Raw genomic sequence first — 19,926 nt, 5'->3', positions numbered from 1 at the left:
AACTTAACATGGCCCCTTTATTGCTCACTCACAAGGCTGGTTCTTTGTACTCAGCTTTTGGTAATATGTTTTAGTTTGATCCTCTTTGTTTTTATTCGTCTGAAATTTGGGTACAGGAAAGATAAACAGAAGGATACCGAAGCCATGGCCGCTTCACATGTTGAAAGGTCAAGAAGTAAGGTAAGTTTTGTTTGATGAGTAAGAAGTAAGGTAAATTCATTTAGCATTTGAGATACCTTTGTAAGAAATACCAAATTAGAGCTTAGCCATTTGTTCTTCATGGGATTCGGATCATTTATCAACTCCGGCTTTATGTAATTGTTTTTCCCAAATACTTCTTTCTACAAGTAATCAACAACTTATTTAATAAGCAAGGCATAGTCCATATCATGGGTCGTATACAAAAGAAAAAAATAAAAAAGAATGGCAGAAAAAATTACTGTATTCTGTATCACACAAGAAAATCTAATAACTGTCTGGTTTGATTCTTGGAATCTTGAGATTTCAGATGCCCTCATTATTCATTAGAGAGAAAAATACTAGAAAATAAAAGGAATCTTTGATATGCCAGAGGATAGTCTATTTTGGAAACCTTAATCCTTCCTTTGTAAAAGGTCAGGTCTAGTTGCTATTCTGCTAATCAAATGTCTTAAACTCAATATTCTAGTGTTTTCTATTTGAAAGAACCTGAACTATCTGGAACAAAATGGTGTGCTCGTTCTTTTTTTTTTTTTTTGGGAACCCCGAGGGGGGGGGGGGGGGGGGGGGGGGGGGGGGGGGTGGTTCATGCCAAATTAAATTCAGAGTCATTGGACGTGTGGTTTGATGGGCTTGGTTTGAGTCAACCCTTCTTCTTGAATCGGGTACCACCAGTCCACCAATCATTCTCTCTGGCCTAATCGGATGAGAGAACCATTGGCTTTTCTAAATCTTTTTTTCTGTTTGAAAATAGATAATAGGAAGGAAATAGAGTAGAAAGTGCATTGTGATCAAGGCTCTTCAATCAAGGATCCAGGATCATCAGATAATCAGTGGCAGGTACATATGTAGCTACATTTCCTGCCCAAAAGAGTAGGACACAGTGGTGGGTGGTTCCAGTGTCGGAATGTCAGAAGTAGAACAACTGGGAAGTGTCATCCCTGCTGTCGAAGTGGTAGTGAGCACAGGGCTGGGCTACACCTCCTGAAAGTCTTCTTCTCCCTTTTGGTAGGATGACCATGAATTTTACGTCTTTTATGTGTCAACCTATTACAATCATCGTGAAATAACTTCTCGTGGGGTCAATATCCATCATTATTCGTCCATCATGACTCATGTAATCTCTCATAGCCAGACCAGATTTTTCTTGTGAGGAAGAATGGAGCGTAGCAGCTCAACACTGCTCATCATTTTGAGCATAAGCAAACACATCTCTAAGAAGGAAGAAGCTCTTTCCATGAAATATGAACTCGAACTTTATCATTTTCTGAGTTTTGCATCTGTTCCATAATCGGTCTGAAGTTTTGGTAGTGATATAATTTCTCCCACAAGCCACGAAGTCAATAGAAGTTAGTTACCACTGATCATTCATCTTGGGTTGTTCCATGATTCTGATGCTTCATTTCATAAATCTATGCTGCATTCCCCATTTTTGAACAAGGCACTGCTTGTATCCCAAATCTCCTCTGCTGATAACGATTGGAAGTCATGATATCCCAACGAAATGAGGGTTTTTTTTTCTGCTAGTTCTTAATGATAGTAATAACAAGACTATCGTTATTTATGTTGTTTTTGGTGCTGCTGCTGCTGTTTTGACGACGACGAGATGGTTTTAGCATATGTGGAATATGAATTTAAATTTCTATTCAGACTCGAATTGGCTGATTCTCTTCAACTGCCAACCTGCTTTGGCAGTTTCATATTCTGCTCTAGCAAGATAGGAGTCGATGATGATGATAACGGCTTTTTTATTTGTATGCACAACAGGAAGCAAATTCAACTTCTTCTGCGCTGTCGAAGTTGACAAGTAGGCTGAACTTCATGAAGGAACGGCGTAGCCAGGTAACAAATGAACTCCAAAAGATGGAGAAAGGCCGCAGATCAGGTCAAGTTGCACAAAACCTGGACAAGGGTCAATGATTTGAAGTTCAATCTGTCCAAGATCTAGACGTAGGTGAAGAAAACATTAGCGCTTATTGCACATTACCCGTGAAATCCCGCAAAGGTGGGAACTGACGCCAATCATTTGCAAATCCAGAAAGATTTAAAAAACCAGGGCGGTCAACCAAGGCAGAGATAGCAAATAGATTAGAAGGTCGGTATCCCCTCAGCCTGGACGGTAAAATTAGAAGGCATACGCTGTCTCGTAGTATGAAAAAAAGGTCAAGGCTTTAGAGCACCAATCTTTTTTTCCCCTCCCAATTGACAATATCTAGAATTTAGATGATGCATGGTCTCGTATGATCACTCGGTGATTGTTTTGTGCATTTGATGTTCCTTTTTTCGACGACAATATGGTTCAAATAGCTTTGAGAGATTATGAAACTCATTGGATAGAATTGGAACAAGGTTGAGTTTGGTTCGGTTCCAATTTCAAGCCCAAGCCTGATCTTCACCCAAGCCTTATGATGTACAGATCATCCATCTCCTTGATGTGAGCTGAAGCATTTGTAATTATGATGCCTGAACTTTGCTTGTTCGAAGGCAGCCGGGGGTGTTTTCTTTTTAATTCAACATCCATTCTTACTGGAGTTGCTTGGTGATCTTAAGTTAAACCTGAAGGCGAAAATCCTAGGTTCAAGCCCTAATTTTTTTGGGTGAGGCTTGGGGGTCCGGGATGAATAATTAGAGTAACAAATTAGATTACGTTTTTTTGGATGCGTATTTTAGCTGTCTAATAATAATATATGATGCCTTTTCTTTTTCTTTTTCTGTTTTTCACATTAAGATGATAGTTAAGTCAAACCTAACATTCAAGAAAAAAGCTACTCAACCTTCTATTATTCATAACTTTCACACACTATATTTTTTTTAATTTTTTTTTTTTTTTGTTGTTTCAAATATATAATATTGACAATGAATAGAAGAATTTAATTAGTTTAAGAAGACTAAATTTAAAAAAAAAATTAAAAAAATTTTAAAAGATGTGTGTGGAGGTTGAGTAACAATGTAACATGGCTCGATGGAGAAATACGAATTGGGACTGTTGTTAAGGTAAAAATCTGATTCTCATGCGAATATGGTGCATTGATTAATTTTTGGGTGGATATAAAAGGATACTCATCTTTATGATCATCTCAACTCCTCTAGTACGAAAATATTAGAATAATAATGACTGAATAGAATTTCTAAGCCGGTATTTTGGTCCACAAATCTTTCAATTCTTAGAACTCTTTGAGTATCTTCCTGACTTGCTCAAGTGTCACAAACAGTACCACCGTGAAGGGTCCCTGCCTACATACAGTTGGTATAAACCCCTTGTACAGAGCCATGGGGCCCTCAACCCTTATCGTCTTAATAGCACAGTCCACGGCCCCACTGTAAGGAGGGGCCGCCCCTGGCTCCACCTTCATATTCATTACCCGAGTTTTGATCACGTCCACCGGGTTCGACGCCACCGCCGCTACAAAACCTGCTGCGAAACTCGCCGTCACGTGGGTCCCTAACCCGTCGTTCATCACTTGCTTCTCCAAGATCATCTCCTTGAACTGGTCGTACGACGCCAGCTGCGAAGCCGTCACGATCATGGCACGATTCACGGTTAGAGCCGAGCCGCGCCATAGGCTTGCCACGCCTTCCTGCTTCGACATGCGCGTGATCGCATCGATCACGCTCGCATAGTTGCGCCTTTGAGCCGCCGGGAGCCGCCCGTCAGCTTGCATTCGGACCATGGCAACGTCAGCTGGGTTTCCGACGGCCGCACCGACAGCTCCGGCAATCAAACCGGCTGATATTTTGCGCAGCAATGGGAATTGATCCTTATCCGGGTCGGTCCACTTGTGTTTGAGAACGTCGTAGAGGCCCATGCGGGTGGTGGAATAGAGTGTTTGGCGGAGCACGGTGGCGGAGACCCCGGAAAACAAGGCTGCCACGCCTTCGGTCTGGAAAATTCGTACACCGACGGAGATGGGTCCTCCCAGGCGAAGCGGCGGCGCCAGCTGTGGTTGGACATGGAGGTTGGTGGTGGGCACAGTGGCAGAGGGCTGGTGGAAAGCCAATGCGGGGCGGAGACTTTGGACGGGCAGTGGATTGGGAGCGTGAAGTTTCTCACCCTGGAGTTGCATGCGGACTTTGATCAGATCCAGAGGGTGAGTGGAACAGCCAGCGACAATGGAAGCAATACCGCCTTCGACGAAGCCCTTGAGACCCATCTCTTCGGTAATGGTACGAACGTTGGAAAACAATTTCGGTAGTCTCTTTTCTGGGCGGGGCGGCGGGGGGAGCGGAGATCCAATTGGCAAGGACAGAGAGACAGAAAGATAGAGAAAGAGTTAACAGACAAAGAGAAGTTGGAGTTGGCGTCCTTCTCACTGAAAACGGGGAGATGGGTAATGGAGGGAGTTAGGTACGCGAGGTTCCTGAGACATATGCTATGCAGAGTGAATCGATCGACGATGAGATGAAAGGGTATGCTCTGACTCTTCCGAGTTTGGGGACCGAGAGTAAGAGCAACTGTATATATATGCAGCGTCAAGGGTAAAATAGAGAGAGGTGGAGCGCGACACTGACACAGGCTAGGTCTTGGAAGCGAAGTATAGCGCGTGGGTCCCAAGTCCAAGACCCATTCAATATACAGAGTCATAGTTTTTTTTTTTTTTTTTAAAGGACTCAATAGTTTGATTTGGTTTGCCGTTTGGTTTGGTTGATTAAAATTTTTATCATAAATTTAAAATTTTTATTTCATCATTATAATTTTTTTAAATTTTTATATAAAAATAATAAATAATTCAACTTTTTTTTAATTTTTTCAAATCTCAAAATAATAATAATTTTTCTTAAAACTCAAAATTTTTATCTTACTACCAAACCATACGTTGATACGTAACCTTGCACCACCAGCTCTCGCTCCAGCTCTCTCACTCAGCTTGACTTTGACGCTAATTCAAGTTCTCTTTTTCTTAACCCCCGATTAATTGGAGTCACTTTTCTTTTCTCCTTTTTTAAATAATAAGTTTGGTTTCTCAGAATTTTCTTGCGCGCCTTTATTAAACTGCCAGTCACAATTATCTATTGATTTGAGAGGGAGTTGGAAAATGGGTGGTTTAATAAATAAATAAATAAAGAATTGAAAGGGCATATAAGAAAACAAAAGAATAGCCAAGGGTCAACGAAAAGAAAAAAAGAAAAGGACGATGGATTGACATTAACGATCCAGTCTAAAAAGTAGTACTGATACCGTTACGAGTCATAGATGAGTTCAAAGTCAGTGAGTTGAATAAGCTGATGACTCTGAATGGTCGGAAAGCAAATGACTGATCCTAATTCCTAAAAGACCCATTCATTCATTTGCCACTTGAAGCGAACATCTCATTTGACGATGCCCGATCGTACGATATTCTAATAATGGGAAATCAATATTCTTAGAATTGAAGGGAGTGGAAAAGAGCGATATATTCTTCGTTAATGGGTAAATCGATCATTGTTTCAAAGTTAGAGAAGGAAAAATAAAAATAAGAGGAGCATATTGCATGGCAGCCTCAATCACTAATGTTCTCGCGGTCGGGAATGGTGGGAAGTGAGAGCCACCCCCACCGTTTGATGCACAATAAAATATTCAACGATTTTAATTACCTCTTAGAAAGCTTTATCATGTCCCAACCATCTCTTCCAAGAATTACCACTATTAAAAGTCACGACCCTCCAAATTAAGGGTTATCTGTATAGGCCTCCATCTACAAGGGATATCCGTAGGAAATCAATCACCACTAGAGATAGAATTCCATGTTTTGGGTAATTAAGATGTGATGAGAAATTCTCAAAGCTTCTAATTAAGATTTGTCACGATTTTCCTCTAAAAAATTATTTAAACGCAATTTTTTTTTAATTTTTAACTTATTTATCTAATAATTATCTAATAATTACAACTTTTACAAATTTCAAAATAAAACACAAAAATTAAAATAATTTTTTTAAACTTAAGAACAAAAATTATATTTACAAAATTGTAAGATACTCAAGTGTGCCCTGGTGTATGAGATGCTATCAAGTATCGGTTCCATGCTTTTTTTCTCAAAGTATATAAATATATGGTTGAGTAATACTAAGTATACGTCCTAAATAGACAAGTCACGTGTAGGCGTTTTATAAAAAAGTGAGTCCCACTAAAAATAGAACATTTTTTCTACTTTTTTATAAATATCTACACGGGACTTGTCTATTTGGAGATTGTACAAATCATTTATGTATATGGTTATTGTCAAATGGAGAGGAAACACCTCCATCACTCAAGTTATGGTTATCTAAAAGGGAGGCAAAAATAGAAATATTTTAATTATAAAAAGATCACATGCAAGTAAAATCATAAACTAATGTAACTTGATGCGATACATGATTAGACTTTATAGTTATTTTTATTACAAAGAATGTATCATAACAAGTCATGTTAATTAATTTTACTTTTGTAGAATGTTTTTATCGTTGCAGCACTTCTCCAGACAGAAAATAGTTCATTTTATATATTTTTCTCTTTGTCGGCCATATAATTTGAATTAGTCTGGGGCTGGGGGTGGCCAAATACACCCTGCCCAACCAGGGTTGGTGGCAGGTTTTTAAATTTTCAAATAGACGTAATCCAGCATATATGTGCATATATATATATATATATATATTTCAAATTAACCTTTAGAGAAAAGAATAAGACACGTACGGATATAATGAATGTGCATGCCCTCGATCAATATATAGATATATATATTATACGAACAATTTAATATTCTTACATATCGGAGAATTTTTCTTCTCTAATAATGATTAGTACTACATATATTTATATTTTTACTTACATGTCAGTGATTATTGAAAATCATAAAATTTAAATTTTAAAAGAAAATTAAAAAAATAAGTCTTATAAATAAAAATATAAGTAAAATTATAAGTACATATATTACTGCTCTATTGATAATGCATGTACCGGTGATCAAGAAGCTAGACTGAAAAAATGATACCCTTTTTTAACAATTATTAATAGATCCCTAACCGGCCAATTCAACTATTTATACGTATACGTGTGTGTGTGTCCAAATTAAGGGGAGGGGTGGGATCGAAAACCCTGATCCAGTGATCCTTATTGGAAGACAGCCACCCGGCCAGTTATCTCTTGAGTCAAGCAATGCCAACCCAACCTCGCGTACGTTCTAACAAACGCTCGGCAATTTCGTAGGAGAATTCTACTCCATGCATGCATGAAGTCAATTATAGATTACAGAGTAAATTTGTAACAAACATCAACCGGATGGCCAAACTGATTTATCGTGGAACCAACCATACATAATTTACGTTTCCCCTAAACGAATTTAGCTCCTGTATAATATACCCTGCTCTCCATCTTCCTCTCCCATATATAAATATATATTATTTCATCTTCTACGTCTCACCCCCAGCACCACCATCGATCCCACCATTTTTGTCTCCCTTCCGCATGCAACCCTAACACTGGAAATCAACCAAAATTCAAAACCTGTCTACCTTGTTTCCTTGTTTCTGCATGTTATGATCGATCGGTGGTGGTGTGTGAATTTCTAAAGCTAAATCTCAAATGAAATCTCAAATGTGTCGCTAAAAAGCACAACGTTGGGGATCATCAAGAAATGGAGGTGCAGCGGATGAGACAATTGATGTTGTTGTGGTCTAGAGTGCAAAGTACACGTGTGGCCCTCGTGGGTGGAAATCACACCGCCGCCAGGTTTTGCACCCGCTAAGTTCTTTGGCTCTGCTCAACCTCCCTCTCCTATATAGCTTAAGCTTTCTGCTAGTAGCAACCATATTGTTTTTCTCTTTTTTTTTTTTCTTTTTTTCTTTTTTCCTTTTGGTTTCAAATATTTTCCTGTCCCCGCTTCTATGCACTATTTCCGGTTCACCATTCTCACGAAAACAAGAACGCCACCGGCCACCGTAGTACTCTAGTATTCATCTACGCGCGTACTTCTCCATCCAATAAAGAGTTTGCGAATATGGACATCGACGTCATAGCTCGAGGTTTCTGCAAGAAATACAATCACTTTCCCGGAGATGGGCTTGGATCGTACCATGATGCTCGATATTTAGTCATCTGCAGGCTCTCCGGCTCCAAGATTTTGAAACTTCTCTTGCGCTCCTTGGTTTTGGCGTTGCTCATTGTTTCTTTCCCACGGCTAGGGTCGATTGTTAGAGGATTCTTGGCCTCTTCACCAGTCACTCCTGAGGCTGAAGTTGGAGCCGATCTGACAAATCTCGGACATTTGCCTTTGATCTTCCGTGATTTGACAAATGAAGGCCTCCTGAAAGTGGGAGAGAAAGCTGTTTTCCTAAGCAATGGCGAGGAAGCTAAATACAGGCCACTGCAGGTTCTAAGGGACCATGAAATGGACGTCATCTCCATCACGAATTTGGAGCGACAGAGCTCGATTCAGAGCGAAACTTTTGACTTCGCGTGGACATCTAACTTCCCAGCTGCCGCAGATTTCATCGACCGGACCCTCAAGATAGGCGGCATTGTCGCCATTAAGCTCGGTGAAAATCCATTGGTTACATTGAACGGGCCGTCCAACTATAAACTCGTCTACATCAGCCGTCGCTTCGAGTCGACCGTCGTGGCCATGAAGAAAACCGGTCTTGCTGAACTCAATTTGGCCACAAAAAGAAAGCTATGTGGGGAGACATCGGAAGCGAAAAAGGCTGCGCTCCAGAACCTCGAAGACGTTCTCCTTGAGCCGCCACGGGCAGCTTCAGGGAAATCAAGCCGCTATTTGAAACGAACCAGGTACCTTCCTGATCTAATGGGCGACAACCTCGAAAGCTACCCACGGCGTGTGTTCATAGACGTTGGATTGCCAGAGAAGGAAGGCGGTAGCGGAACTAATTGGTTCGCAAAGCATTATCCGACAAGGAATAAGGACTTCGAGATGTACAAGATCGAGACAGTGACGGAAGGCAAGGAGGTCCCGCAAATCGGGATGTCGGAGTGGTTGAAGAAGAATGTAAGAGACGAGGAGTATGTGGTGATGAAGTCAGAGGCTGAAGTAGTGGAGGAGATGGTGAAGAGCAAGGCGATAAGGTTGGTGGACGAGCTTTTCTTGGAATGCAAGCCACAAGGTCACACTAGTAGGAAGAATGAAAACAAATATAGAAGCCGAAGGGCTTACTGGGAATGCTTGGCACTGTACGGACGGCTGAGGGATGAAGGTGTTGCGGTGCACCAGTGGTGGGGTTGACATGCATGCTACATGCAGAACGAAGATTAATTTCAGAGAGAGAGAGAGGTAGGTGATCATCATCAACGTAGCAAGCAAAGATCATGCAGTTCTTACATATATTTGTCATATTTCTGGGAATTATTTGGTTGTACGGGTTTATATTTTTGCATTGTGCGTTTGTATTTTGTCCGTTTGTGTTGAGTGTACGTGCATGGTACTTGTTGATGATCTGTTGTTTGGCTATCAATCGCGCCAATGCAATTTGATTGCTAATCATCTCCTCGATCGCTTCCCTATTTACAAGTGAGAAAGTTCCAAATGACGTTCCTAGCAAGCGAGCTTGCTGCTTGGATTTATGCGCTTAGATTTTTCCATAGGGCTTTCCTACATATAGTCTCCGGTTACAGTCACCGTATAGTCAGCTGACGTCAGCATCTATTAAAAAAAAAATCTCACACTTGCTATTCTCTCAAGTCCACGCTTGCCATCTACTTTCCATTTCGTTCAAAGAGAACAAAAACCGAGTCTCAACTAACATCATTGCAGCCTTCTTCCCATTCAATCCAAGCTATCGATATCGAGAAGTAGCCTCGTCGCAACTTGATACTTGTAGTGGATTCTGTGTTTTTTTTTTAATTATCTAAAAACTATTATGCGATGTCAGTTGGCTTTGATTAATAGCAGAGAAGATTGTTTAGAGGCCATAGCTTTCTGATAGATTTTATTGAAATCGTTGAAGCTTTTTAAGATGTTCATGTTGTCCAACTTAATTGAATTAATTGAAGCTTTAAAGCTGTTGCCCGAGTTTTTAAGATGTTCATGTTGCCCCTTCCATCTTCTTCCCATTCCTTGGAGGCGCCTATTCTGGCGGAGGACAACTCCAAACGAGGAGCCACTCCGTGGACTCTGTTTCAAGGTTTCAAAATTTACTTTAATTTTGTAAACCGTAGTTGAGAGAGAAGATAGGGGAAGAAGAGGTTAGGGTTTCAAACGTCTCGATTCTTCACATTTCATTACCAGAAAAATCCCACCGCCCACAACACTCTACCCCCATGGATCACGACGAGGGCCAAAGCATTACTGCGAGATGAAGCTTGAAGACCTGGATTTGAAGACCAAGACAACCATCGCAACCTTTGCTTTGTTGAAAACAGACGCAGATGATTCGAGGTTCGAGATGAAGGGGTAGGGGATTTCGAAGGAAACAAAAGCATATTGAAACGAAAGCCCCTTTCTCACTTTCTGGTCTTCGAAGGGAGTTGGGGAAGATAATGGGGGGAGACAAAGAATTTTTCAAAGGGAGGGGAAAAGGAGAGCTAACCTTCAATGGATCTGAGGAAGGAAATAAAGGAAATGGGATCTGAGGAGAATGGCAAGCGTGGACTTGAGAGAAGCAGAGAGAGGAGGGAAATGGAAGAATTGGTTCTGAGGAGAGAAGTCGATTACACCCGGCGCTTGCATCCAGCATTTTTCTTTTCCATATACATATATATATATATATATGTATGTATGTACACACTAGGGAACAGCTCCATTAACTCTGGTATGCATGTGACATAATAATTTAAATAATTAAAAAAATAAAAAAGTCAGTAAATTATTTATTTGGGAAAAAAATATAAGGTTAAAAAATGCAAAAAATAAAGATAAAAAAAATCTAAACTTTAGCAAAATATGAGCATTGATCTGCATCCATATTGGATTATCTGCTTACTCTCTATATAATAATAAAATATTATTAATTTAATAATTTTTTAATTTTTATTTTTATCACATTTTATAGTTCTATTAATTAAAATATTAATAATAATTATATTCTAATCAAATTAATAATATTAAATATTAATATTAATAATTATATTCTAATTGAATTAATAATTAATATTATATATTGAGTGTTTTAAGTATTTTATTAGTTAAATTTACTAAAAATTGAATTTTACAATGAGAATGCTCTAAAGTGTTTTTGTTCTAAAGAATAAAGTCATTTTAATTTTTTTTATTTAGAAAATTTGAAACAAAAAGAAAGGAAAATAAGTACATTGTTAGAACAAAAGGGACATGAAAAAGATACGTCGATTCATGTAAGCTACAGGGCTATTAAGGATTTTTTGATAAAATAGGATCCTTTATTAAATTGATTTATAAGGAAACTACACGTCAAATGGTCAAAGTCTTAAGGGTCTTTTGATAAAACAGGACTTAACAGAAAAACAAGAAAATTAACAAAAAAATAACAAAAGTTACTATTTATAGTTAGATAATCACTTATTATAATAGAATATATATAACTACTCTAAATTAATAAATTAATTTATATATTATTCTGTGGGGTTTGAATTTACTTAGTCACGTTTGTTTCACTTGTAGAATATTTTCGCGCCTCATATTTTATTATATGCAAGATGGTGATGATGAACACTGGTCAGGACGATTATTTAATTTGTTTCCAGTGAAGATATTGGGAGGTTTCTATGTTATTTCCTATCACTTGGCGGCCGGCGCTATGGATCGAAAGTTCTTTATTTCTTTTTTTTCCATTCACATAGGATCCTCACTGAATAGCCAAAAAGTTAAAAAAAAAATCTAAACTTTAGCAAAATATGAGCATTGATCTGCATCCATATTGGATTATCTGCTTACTCTCTATATAATAATAAAATATTATTAATTTTTTAATTTTTAATTTTATCACATTTTATAGTTCTACTAATTAAAATATTAATAATAATTATATTCTAATCAAATTAATAATATTAAATATTAATATTAATAATTATATTCTAACTGAATTAATAATTAATATTATATATTGAGTGTTTTAAGTATTTTATTAATTAAATTTACTAAAAATTAAATTTTACAATGAGAATGCTCTAAAGCGTTTCTGTTCTAAAGAATAAAGTCATTTTAATTTTTTTTATTTAAAAAAATTGAAACAAAAAGAAAGGAAAATAAGTACACTATTAGAACAAAAGGGACATGAAAAAGATACGTCGATTCATGTAAGCTACAAGGCTATTAAGGATTTTTTGATAAAATAGGATCCTTCATTAAATTGATCTATAAGGAAACTACACGTCAAATGGTCAAAGTCTTAAGGGTCTTTTGATAAAACAGGACTTAACAGAAAAACAAGAAAATTAACAAAACAATAACAAAAGTTACTATTTATAGTTAGATAATCACTTATTATAATAGAATATATATAACTACTCTAAATTAATAAATTAATTTATATATTATTCTGTGGGGTTTGAATTTACTCAGTCACGTTTGTTTGACTTGTAGAATATTTTCGCGCCTCATATTTTATTATATGCAAGATGGTGATGATGAACACTGGTGAGGACGATTATTTAATTTGTTTCCAGTGAAAATATTGGGAGGTTTCTATGTTATTTCCTATCGCTCGGCGGCCGGTGCTACGGATCGAAAGTTCTTTATTTTTTTTTTCTTTTTTTTATGGTTTGGTGATGCTACATTCACATGAGTTATATAAATACAGTCGCGCACTAATCTATATACCAATACTGATTTATTCATACTTAAAATTTAAATTAACATTGTTTTTAATAAAATTTACTTTTTGACCAATCACATCATATTGGTGCACAGATTAATGCACAATTATGCTTGCAACTATATTTTTTCCATTCACATAGGATCCTCACTGAATAGCCAAAAAGTTAAAAAAAAAAAAATTACAAATTCATTTAAAAACACTTCTTAACCATTAACTAAAAACCAAGGAACTGGTAAACGAAATCGTTGACATTACTCGTTGGAAGTAGTGTTTTCCTTCTTCTTTTTATATAGGGAGTTCGAATCTTGTTCTTCCTTTTGGAGACCTCAAACTCCCTTATTCTCCCATTTGAAAACCAAGCCTTATGCCAACTGGTCCAATGACCTTGGATCTCTTATTCCATTTTAGTTTTCTTAATTTGTTCACTATTTAATTAGATATTACTACTGCATGCAAATGGAACTTAATTACAAATTCCCTTATACTTGGTACACAATCAAATGAGTAACTCTGTACTACTAATTCTATTATATTTTTCTCGAATTTAAATTAAATACCCCTATATCTAACCTTGAGGCATAAATCAATTTGAGCAGTTGAGCCATCGCTTGCTAATGGATTCTTTTACTTGCGAATTATAATTCCTCGGCGGATGCCTCGGGCCCTAGCTGTGCCGTGTCATGTTGGGCCTACTCTCCTCGCCTGAGAAATTCTATAGGCAACCGCCAACGCGTCCCCGCCGCGGCCTCATTTGTTTTTTTCTGTGACGTGGCGTTTAATTAAATGTAATGAATAAATGATAAAAAGAAACTTTACATAAGCGGGAAACCAAACGTGAGAAGCTAAAAAGGAAAACCAGAGAGAGAAAATGTGATGCGAAAACCGAAGAGAAATGAAAAGCAAAGAGAGAAAATGTTATGCGAAATCTGAAGAGAGAGAGAAAAAAAACCAAAGATATGAATCTGTATCTTCTAGTTGGGGATCTTCTTCTTCACGAGGCGTCTAGCATTTAGTAAAAACCAGAGCTGCGTCTTCTTCATCCAGTTGCGTTTTCTTCGTCATTTCAAAAAGCTTTCTCCCGAGCTGCGAAGAGAGAGAGAGAGAGAGAGAGAGAGAGAGAGAGAGAGAGAGAGAGAGAGAGAGAGAGAGAGTAAAAACCAGTTTAGAGAGTTAAAAGCTTTTTATCTTCTTCGTGCATCTAGCTTCTCCCGAGCTGTCTCCAAGGGTCCTTATTTTCTGTTTCTGGTAGGTGTTATCTTGCCCACTTGGAACTGATTGTAAATGGGTTTTAGTTTTGGAAAATGTTGTTGGGTGCTGATGATTTTGTAGCATTAAGATTTCTGTAAACTCGAAATGGCCATGGTGTTGTTCGTGTAAGATTTTTTCTTGTGTTTGAACTACTGGCTTCGCCAATGGAAGTTGTGGGTTCGTTTTTCCACCAATTTCTTGTAAGAGTATTTTGGGCACTTTCTTATGGCCAATAAAAGTTTGTCAATGGGTTAGAACTCAAAAGTTAAAACTCTAATTTTTTTTTGGTGGATGGAACTGTAATTGGTAGCTCTTGAGCTCTACATTGATCTCTGCATTGGAGGGCACTTAGCAAAAAGTAAATTATTGGAAGGTATTTACCATTAGTTCTTTTAAGGCACAGTTGTAACCATTTGGATTTCTTTTCTTTCTTCCTTTGTTGTTTGTTTTTTCAATTGAGGTTTGCTAGAATATTATCATCTAATTGGGTGGCGATTTTTTGGAGGAATATAGAGAGTCCATGTTTTGTTTTCACATCAATAGCAATTACATTTCTAACTCTGTTACCTCAACTTTTTTTAAAAACAAGTAAAAGGCCTAGAAGGAAAGAAGAACAACACCATGGTTTATGTAGAGGGAAACAGAAACTGATTACCCTGCTTCTTCTCATCTGCAATGGCATGCCTTTGTGAGTAATTGTGCGCAAACAATTACGCAAATTTAGAGAGAGAGAGCGCTCGGAGAATGACATTATAATTACTAAACATGAGCTTTTGTTTTGCCATCTTATTAAACCAACAAATCCAAGAATACTTTTTTTTTTTTTTATCGATAAACAAATTATTATTGATCAAAAGTGTAGGCAATGCCCAAGTATACGGGATCAAATCCAAGATTACTAAACCAATTTATTGGCGTAAAAGAAGCACTAAGCAGTAAAGGAGCAATTGAATCCCAAAGAATTCCAAAATATATGACACCAATTACAAGAAAATTGATCTTACTTATAGTTCTTAAAACATGAAATAACTGTAGCTTCAGCATTCTACATTAATAATGGTACAAATTGACATTTGCATCATACTCTCAGGACTACATACTATAGCCATCTGAGCCACCCCTAAGAATATCATGCAGTGAAACACTTCCTATCTCATTCCGGGTAAGTGATGGACTGGCAGCCTTTAAAGTTTCTGCAGACAATGTAGTTGTCACGGCTATAAATCTACAAGCACCAAAAAGAGATTACCATTTCTACCAAATAATCATATAATATAATGGTTCCAAGGTATACCAACAATGATTAAGCACATGGGAAACCAACCCAAGCTCAATATGTTTACATTTATTTGTACTCGATTTTAATGCAGGAAACACATAATATGAAAAAATTTACTTCATTTGACCAGCTTTGGCAGCTTGAACTCCAGCTAATGCATCTTCAATGACAATACACTAGGAAAATATAGGCATAAAATTATTTCAATAATATAAGAGTGATTGGTCACAGAAAAGCTACAATGATCAATTCAGTCACTGGACAATTATGCTGACAAACACTCATTCAGCAGTAAGGTGAAAAAAAGAAAAATTGGCAAATTATTGAGATGAAAAAATTAAATCAGAATATTCAATACAACCTATGTTTGAAGCCAATAAAAATAATTGTTTGGAAAACATGTCTCAAAAGACAATAATCTGCAGAATCTCTCAGTATACTTCACTGGGCAGCACTTGAGCACATTCAGAATCTTTGATGCAACTTAAGAAAATATCATGAGCAGGCTTCAAATTCTCGAAAGCATCTGCTTACACAATAGCATCAAACCTGAAAGGAGGCTAATAAAATATTAAGAACCAAAAGTATCATAAAGGTGAAATTTGTTGCATACTCTCAGATTTGGGCAAGTTGACAGTTCAAAGCATGGATGTGGACCAATCTGAATACAAATCCTTATGCCCAGCACCCAAATATTACCAAGTTGCTTATTCGCGTGTCCTTTTTCTTGGGATTATATTCTAGATGGTATTATACAATTTCTTTTGTTCAACAATGGGGGAAAATATTAGTGCACATACTTGAAAATTTTCAGTATGTTTACAGTTACTTGCAAAGTACATCGTGTTGAAAAAATCTTACACGAACAACACCATGGCCATTTCGAGTTCACAGAAATCTTAATGCTACAAAATCATCAGCACCCAACAACATTTTCCAAAACTAAAACCCATTTACAATTAGTTCCAAGTGGGCAAGATAACACCTACCAGAAACAGAAGATAAAGACCCTTGGAGACAAAGCTCGGGAGAAGCTAGATGCACGAAGAAGAAGATAAAAAGCTTTTAACTCTCTAAACTGGTTTTTACTCTCTCTCTCTCTCTCTCTCTCTCTCTCTCTCTCTCTCTCTCTCTCTCTCTCTCTCTCTCTCTCTCTCTCTCTCTCTCTCTCTCTCTCTCTCTCTCTCTCTCTCTCTCTCTCTCTCTCTCTCTCTCTCTCTTCGCAGCTCGGGAGAAAGCTTTTTGAAATGACGAAGAAAACGCAACTGGACGAAGAAGACGCAGCTCTGGTTTTTACTAAATGCTAGACGCCTCGTGAAGAAGAATATCCCCAATGAAGAAGATACAGATTCAGATCTCTGGTTTTTTTCTCTCTCTTCAGATTTCGCATAACATTTTCTCTCTCTGCTTTTCGTTTCCCTTCAGTTTTCGCATCACATTTTCTCTCTCTAATTTTCATTTTTAGCTTCTCACGTCTGGTTTCCCGCTTACAGAAATTTTCTTTTTATCATTTATTTATTACATTTAATTAAACGCCACGTCACAGAAAAAAACAAATGAGGCCGCGGCGGGGACGCGTTGGCGGTTGCCTGTAGAATTTCTCCTCCTCGCCTATCCGAAACCAAACACACACTACACACACATGCACGATATGATGATACACACGGGCATGCAGTTTGAGTTGGTCGAATTTGTCCTAAACTTCCCAAAACCATAAAATGCATATATATTACAGCCATACAATAATGTCCATAACATGATCAGGGCAACCTTATCATCGATCGTACGCTATTCCTTTCTCCACCTGTTTTTGCTTGGCATTATTAAGGCATAATTTAATGATCACACATGTTGCTAGACTTACGGCAAGAAAAGAAAAAGAAGGCTAGTCTAATTACATAGTTCACGTGCAATTCCCAAGCGAGAATTCGTAACATCAAACATGATCCTAAGGTTTTGCTGCTGCAGATTGGCTATAACATTCAACACCGAGTTCACATTATTCGGCGCCGCCGCCATAGACAAACATGCCAGAGTCCCAGAACTGCTATGGATCAAGCTATTCTCCACTGGCAGCACCAAGTCCAAGCCCGTGAAATGAAACGTCACTCGGGGCGTCATAGCTTCGCTGGTGGCAGCGAAGCACGTATCGAACACACCAAGCGATGAGAATGGACCTTTCACTTGTTTCCTGAATTCGTCCCGGATAGCCGTGTAAATGGGTTCGACAAATCGGGTCACGACCGTGCCCGAGTCTATGATGGTTCCGGCGCCGGTGATAGGATCATATGCTAGATGTTCGGGAGCAATGGGGACGAGAACACGACCAATGCTGATTCCGGTGAGGTTCAAATAGTACAAGGATGAACGGTGCGGGTTCCGGAGAAGTGGGGTGGTCCGGATGTTCTTGGGTTGGCTAGCGGGACCGAGTTTGAGTGACCCAGAGAAGTAGTAGGATTTGAAACTGGGTAGACAGTACGAGAACACGCCGGAGTAGAGTGACCCGGACTGTGACATCAAGGACAAGGGTCCACGACCCAGTCCCAACAGCCCTTGCGGTGGTATTGACCCTCCGGAGACGGAGCTAATACACCCAAAATGGTAGTTCGGAACTACATCAGCGCCTAATCCGAGAGAGTCCTGAACTAGGGTGGCCGTGAAAGATGAATCTCCACCGTAGGATTGGTTAAAGAGGCACGGAACGGACCCCGTCAACGGGCACGTGGATCCTCTGACCTGAGAGCACTGAGGCACGGAGCAATCCAACCACCCGTAAGTAGACGAAGTGTTGGTCGAAAAAGCTGTGTTGGAGCACCCGGTGCAACCGGCGCACGGGACCCACGCAGCGTCGTTGCTGGTGTCCAGGACCATGAACATGGGTTGACCCGGCGTACCGAGTTGGACTCGGACGACGTAGTTGGCGAGGTTAAAGAGTTGCTGACCCGATGCTATCGGGGCAGAGACGACCTTCTTTTGGGCACCTAGGCTCGCCAAGTATTTGACCCTTTCCGGGTCCTTAGAGGCCATTTTCATGACCGTGTTGACCCACGAGTCGGTCTTGGGTGGTTCGAACGGAGAGCATTTGCCATAGGTGGGAAAGACAGAGAGGTCTGAGCCGTCCGATTGGGAGGCACAGGGATCAAAGGCTCTGTTGGTGGTGATAAGAAGAGAGAAGATAAACGATATTGTGGCAATTCTCAAGTCCATGATGGTAAGAAGGATCGTAGTGTGTGTGCATGGGAATCAGAGAGGGGGCAGTACTTTATATAAACGTGAAGTTAAGGGCCAATAATTACCTAAATACCCATGTAAATGTAATAATTAGTACAAGATGTTAAATAGGTTAGGCGGGGTATATAGGAGAATTATGGAACATTAATTATGATATCTAATCAAGCAACATTTGCCGGGAATTAAGTTGGTGGTCCAATTGAGATATTGAAAAGATCAATATATAGTAATAGGACCCCAAAAGATGGTAAAAAGAGAGAGCTAGCCAATATTATATATACATTGCCTCTATTGCGAGCGACCATGCAGATCATGAGAGGCCAGCTGGTGAGTTAAAAAACAGCGAAGCTAGCTCTAATACTCCAAAGGAAGTATTGACTATTCCTTAATTTAAAAAACGACTGCTCCAAAACAAGTTGTTATCTCTCACATGAATATGCATCCAAATTAACTATATATTTGCTCCCACGAAAATGCCGCCAAAGTGACCAAATTAAGTTTTCTGCTAAGCATGCAACAACCTATAATTAGCTCATAAATACGAGTATGCAATTATTTATAACTACGACATTACAGACTGATATGATGCGTAAAAGATAATAGTAGAAAAGAAATGGGGAGAAGTATTACCGAAAAGATAAACAGCAGGCCAGAGATATAGATCGCCCAATCACGATCTTGATGATCTGCCGACGACTAGCTGCGAAATAAATGGATAATTGAAGGGTACTCTGAAAACGTGAGGTGGAGGGGAAGCCGCTCGTGACTGCATTCTGTTAAGAACAAAATTATATATGTAAGCATGAAGTACTAGCTAGATATTTGTCTGTATGTGGGAATCATGCCTCATGCACACAAGACACGGTCGGTCACGGGCTCACAAAGACTAATTGTCATCCCCACATGATGGTCCTACGTTCCACCTGGAGTTCAGCATCACCAATCTGTCTTACTGTTTATCACCTTCCAATATTGTGCTCCCAGATCTGAGAACTCTTTCGGAATAATTCTAATACGTTATACGAGCTTCGATCTATTCTATAAAGTAGCAGCCCCGGCTCCGATTCCTCTTCCAGCAGTGCAATCCTTTGAACATTATATATATGCATCACCGGCTAATTAGCACGATATCAATAATAATGCATGCCATCCGGTTGCACGTTTTTAAGATCGAAAAATTCTATATACCAAATTATCATCCTATTTTTACCTGATTAATTAAGACGTGACACATTTATTATTATTAGATAATTTTTTATTATATGATTCTCTAG

General features: G+C 38.6%; 4 protein-coding genes and 1 long non-coding RNA gene across 6 annotated transcripts in view; 2 read left to right on the top strand and 3 right to left on the bottom strand.

The window, feature by feature from the left end:
* The window catches only part of LOC122315593 (rho GTPase-activating protein REN1-like), a 54,176-nt gene extending 51,272 nt beyond the window's left edge, over positions 1-2,904 (top strand). The window contains exons 22-24 of one of the 2 annotated variants that reach the window (XR_006244066.1): positions 117-180; positions 953-1,206; positions 1,966-2,104. Coding sequence is in view for 1 of the 2 variants with exons in the window: in XM_043131595.1 (XP_042987529.1) it covers positions 117-180; positions 1,966-2,118 (217 nt within the window). In the remaining variant the exon portion in view is untranslated. Of the gene's footprint in view, positions 1-116; positions 181-952; positions 1,207-1,965 lie in introns of both variants that reach the window. The other variant, XM_043131595.1, reaches the window with a different exon arrangement.
* A 359-nt stretch (positions 2,905-3,263) lies between these two features.
* On the bottom strand, positions 3,264-4,647 carry LOC122315594 (mitochondrial uncoupling protein 5-like). Its single transcript, XM_043131596.1, has one exon. The coding sequence runs from the start codon at positions 4,347-4,349 to the stop codon at positions 3,363-3,365; it is 987 nt and encodes a 328-aa protein (XP_042987530.1). The 5' UTR covers positions 4,350-4,647; the 3' UTR covers positions 3,264-3,362.
* Positions 4,648-7,537: 2,890 nt separating this feature from the next.
* On the top strand, positions 7,538-9,641 carry LOC122315419. The gene has a single exon (XM_043131294.1). It carries the CDS (start codon positions 8,148-8,150, stop codon positions 9,384-9,386), a length of 1,239 nt encoding a protein of 412 aa, XP_042987228.1. The 5' UTR covers positions 7,538-8,147; the 3' UTR covers positions 9,387-9,641.
* Positions 9,642-15,116: 5,475 nt separating this feature from the next.
* On the bottom strand, positions 15,117-19,661 carry LOC122316879. The gene is made up of 2 exons (XR_006244320.1): positions 19,283-19,661; positions 15,117-15,970 (listed from the first exon to the last, which is right to left on the bottom strand). It is a non-coding gene; the product is annotated as an uncharacterized LOC122316879 (long non-coding RNA).
* On the bottom strand, positions 17,124-18,746 carry LOC122316878 (aspartyl protease AED3). Its single transcript, XM_043133708.1, has one exon. The coding sequence runs from the start codon at positions 18,626-18,628 to the stop codon at positions 17,312-17,314; it is 1,317 nt and encodes a 438-aa protein (XP_042989642.1). The 5' UTR covers positions 18,629-18,746; the 3' UTR covers positions 17,124-17,311.
* Positions 19,662-19,926: the final 265 nt, after the last annotated feature.

The sequence above is a fragment of the Carya illinoinensis genome, chromosome 7 (genome assembly GCF_018687715.1).
Source record: "Carya illinoinensis cultivar Pawnee chromosome 7, C.illinoinensisPawnee_v1, whole genome shotgun sequence".
NCBI lineage: Eukaryota > Viridiplantae > Streptophyta > Magnoliopsida > Fagales > Juglandaceae > Carya > Carya illinoinensis.
The sequence above is the reverse complement of the archived record's forward strand: the minus strand, read 5'-3'. Positions and strand labels throughout refer to the sequence as shown.

Bases quoted from the DNA above. Each gene is read 5' to 3' on its own strand.
- LOC122315594 (XM_043131596.1), bottom strand. From the start codon at position 4,349: ATGGGTCTCAAGGGCTTCGTCGAAGGCGGTATTGCTTCCATTGTCGCT.
- LOC122315419 (XM_043131294.1), top strand. From the start codon at position 8,148: ATGGACATCGACGTCATAGCTCGAGGTTTCTGCAAGAAATACAATCAC.
- LOC122316878 (XM_043133708.1), bottom strand. From the start codon at position 18,628: ATGGACTTGAGAATTGCCACAATATCGTTTATCTTCTCTCTTCTTATC.